This window comes from Chinchilla lanigera, unplaced genomic scaffold (assembly GCF_000276665.1).
Source record: "Chinchilla lanigera isolate Chin_1 unplaced genomic scaffold, ChiLan1.0 scaffold01313, whole genome shotgun sequence".
Lineage (NCBI taxonomy): Eukaryota > Metazoa > Chordata > Mammalia > Rodentia > Chinchillidae > Chinchilla > Chinchilla lanigera.
Genome location: NW_004956714.1, coordinates 1 through 3,400, shown reverse-complemented (window position 1 = coordinate 3,400; position 3,400 = coordinate 1). Strand labels below are relative to the sequence as shown.

Genomic DNA, 3,400 nt, shown 5'->3' with positions numbered 1-3,400 from the left:
ACGGCAGCGAGCCGCCCTTCGCCGCGCTCGGGTGGCGGAGCCTGGTGCCCGCCACGGCCCTGAGCCAGCTGCACCCGCGCGGCCTGCGCAGCTGCGCCGTGGTCATGTCGGCCGGCGCCATCCTCAACTCCTCGCTGGGCGCGGAGATCGGTGGGTGTCCGGCGCGCTGGGCCTGCTGGAGGCCCTCGAGGCCCCTGGCCGGGAGCTGGGGCAGGGCTTGGAGGGCCCGGGGCAGCGGGGGTGGTCCCCAGGCTGTGATTCGGTCTTCCTGGGCCTCTCCACCGCGCTGGTCCCCGGGCACTTCGCACGGATTCCGTGCTGTGCCCGCGGGTGCGTCCTGAGGACCCTCAGAGACCGGAAGGCAGGGGGCTCCCAGCGGGACAAGCGGGCAGGGAGGCGCTCCCCCGGGGTTTTAACCACAGGGTGCGTGCACTATGCGGACTCGGGGTTCGGGGCCGGAACCCAAGTCCCGGGCTCCTTGAAGAGGGGAGCAGGGCTGCAGTGGGGGCTCCTTCCGGTCACTCACCGGGCCTCGATCCCCGTCAGAGCACGGGTGGCAGCCACCTAAGAACAGGGAACAGCGCCCCGGGGTCTCCACTGTCCGGGGCAGACTGGCTCCAAAGCCTGGAGGAGGCCCGCACCCGTGGGGTTCGCAGAAAGGGAGAGACGGGTCGGAGGGATGGCGGGCGTGCAGGTCCGGATGTACGGTGTGCCCAGAGGTGGGGACCGGGCAGGGCTCTGGGGTTCTTACGGTAGAGCCCTCCTGCGGGACACTGCTGCCGTTGTCCTGAAGGCTGATGGGGTGGGGCCCTCGTGCTGTGTGGCAGCGCTCTCTCCTCCTCACGTCAGCCACTCTGGGTGTCCCACACCCAGATCCAGACCTTCTCGGGAACGTCTCTAACCCACACTGGCCCCCACAGCCCGCGCAGGTGACACGTCAGCACCAGGGGCTGCGTGGACTTGGACACCCGTGCCCCCAGTTGAAGGGTAGGGTGTGGCAAGGCGGAGGCACAGCCCCCACCGCAGGGCACCCTCATGGGCTGGCAGGGGCTCCATTCCCACGCGTCACGTGCACACCACCCTCCCGCCCGCGCGCCCCTCGTGGGCCCAGGGACCCAGCTTCTCCTGCAGGCTCTTCTCTCTGCCCCGGAGGCTCCGGACACCTTCTTCCAGACTTCTCCTTGCACCAGGGAGTCCTGTTTCTGCCCTGCATCCTGGAAGAGAGGCTGTCCCGGGCTCTTCTGGAGCAGGAGACCAGCCATGGGCAGGCTGGGAAGGCAGACTCCGCCCACGTCCCCGCAGGGAGGCTGGGTGGGGAGGTTCTTCACCCAGAAACCCTGAGGTGACACCTGGGCTTGCGGCCCGAGGTCCCCGAGTCGGGACACTACCTCAGGCTCGTGGTAACACTGCATGTTGCACACGCCTGTAGCCAAGGCGGGAGCAGAGCGCCTGCAGTTTATTAGGGAAGCACAGCAGTTTAGAGGTCCCCAGGGCGGAATCACAGCCGGTCCTCCCCGTTCGGCGACCAACATTAACAGTGCGGAGGAGGGATTGGAGTGTGGTGCTGTGAGGCAGGCAGCGGCTCGCTTCCGGTTTGGTTTGGTTTAAACTGCTCTGCATGGTGAATGCACAGTGTTTGGGGTGCTCCTGCACGCCGGGGAGAATCCCCTTGCTTTCTATTCCTGCACAAGCATCCCTGGCGAGAGCCTTTGAAACGATTCCGAGCTTGGAAACGAGTTGGAAAGATGACGCTGGGAAGTCTGTGCTTCTGGGGAGAGTGAAGAGCCAGGCTTGCCTTTTGCTATTTCTGGTTTCGGTTCCATGCAGGCTGTACGCCCTGCTGCGAGGCTTCGGGAGGGGAATGGGGAGTCTCAAGTGAGGATCGTGCCCGGAAGTGCCTTAAAACCCTCCTTCCTTCTCTGCCTGGCTCCCTAGAGCCAGACTCGGCACCTACATTTTCAGGACGTAACTGCAGCGCAAAACTTGAAAGCGAAGGCGTTCACTCTCCTCTCCATAGGCTGGCATTGCTGTGGCCAGGTGGCGCCCTCTGCGTCATCCCTGAAGGTGGCAGTGGTCAGTGCAGACCAGGGGGCTTCCTGGCATCCTCAGTAAAGACAAGCCTGTGCACAGGGTCTAGGTAGCCACACTCAGGTTGGGCCCTCAGTATGTACCAGTGAGTCAGGTTCTTGAAGGTCAAGGACTTGCCAAGGTCGTGGTCGGATGAGGGCTGCAGCTGAGCTGGAAGGTGCCCACCTGAGCACCCGCAGTGTTAGGACGGCTGGAGAGGCCGGTGCGGGAACCTGCTGCAGGTGCACGCTGCAGAGGAGAGAAGTCCGGTCTGTAGGAGGGGGCAGCCTCAGCGGAGGCAAAGGACCCGGCTGCACACTGCGCGCGCACGGATGCAGGGTGGCGGGGCCTCGCCTTACAGCCATCAAAAACGCTGTTCACCCAGTCGTTCAGTAAGAACTGTCCCAACTTCCCACCAGCTCCTGTGCCGGTCGCAGAGGTGGATAGGCACAGGCGCAGCCCGCAGATCTGTGCAGGACGCGCACAGCTGAGCCCCACATCCCGGGAAGAGGGGAGGGCAGTGCAGGAGGCCCGAGCCACCGCCAGGCTTGGCTGGGCAGAGGGAGGGCTGGAGACTGGCACCAGGGAGGCAGAGACTGGCACCCATGCGCGCAGGGTGATGAGAGTGCAGGGGACCTGCAGCACAGGCGGGCGAGAGCGAGAGAGCTGCGGAGGCAGCACAGGGCGTCCCTGCAGGCCTTGTGGTGTAGGAAGTGACCTCCCGGATGGCTCTCGGCGGAGGCCAACTCCAGGGAGTTCACTGCAGACAGAAACTGCTCCATGCTCCGCAGTGCTGGCTGCAGGAACCACATGGTCCTAGGCACAGCGACATGCAGCTGCTCCGCTCACAGACAAGCAGAACATGGTCCGCAGCGCTGAGGGTGGAGCCTGGCTGCCATCTTGGCGGCCCGAGCGCTATGCCTGCTGCCTGGCCCAGGACCGGGCACTGCCGCTGACTCGGCCTTGTGTGTGCTGGAGCGTGAGAGAGGTGGTCACTGAGGCCAGACCCCAGGTGGCCACTGCAGGCTTACTCGTTTGCTGACCAAAGATGAGGGCAACAGGGTGCAGGCCTTGGTGTGTTGGGCCCTGGCCTGGCAGTGCCTGGCAGGAGTGATCTTTGGGGTCAGGAACCCTTGGCTGCCGTGCCCAAGAACAGCACAGCCTGCCCCAGAAGTGGCTTCTCCGCATACTCTGGTGCAGCTTGTGTATGGTGTGCAGGGACCGCATAGCCTCTGCTGCCTGTTGCATTGCCAGGCCATGCCCAGCTCCTCACTGTCCACACCCCCCTCCTCTCCCACTGTAGCAGGGATTGCCCTCTGTCCTGGCAAGCACT

At 64.8% G+C, this 3,400-nt stretch overlaps 1 protein-coding gene across 1 annotated transcript; it reads left to right on the top strand.

Annotated features, from left to right (window-relative positions):
* Positions 1-3,384, top strand: LOC106147689 (beta-galactoside alpha-2,6-sialyltransferase 2-like; the record flags this gene model as incomplete). Its single annotated transcript, XM_013510235.1, is given in 1 exon segment — positions 1-3,384. A coding segment is annotated over 1 exon segment (341 nt), but the record flags the coding sequence as incomplete, so codon positions are not given.
* Positions 3,385-3,400: the final 16 nt, after the last annotated feature.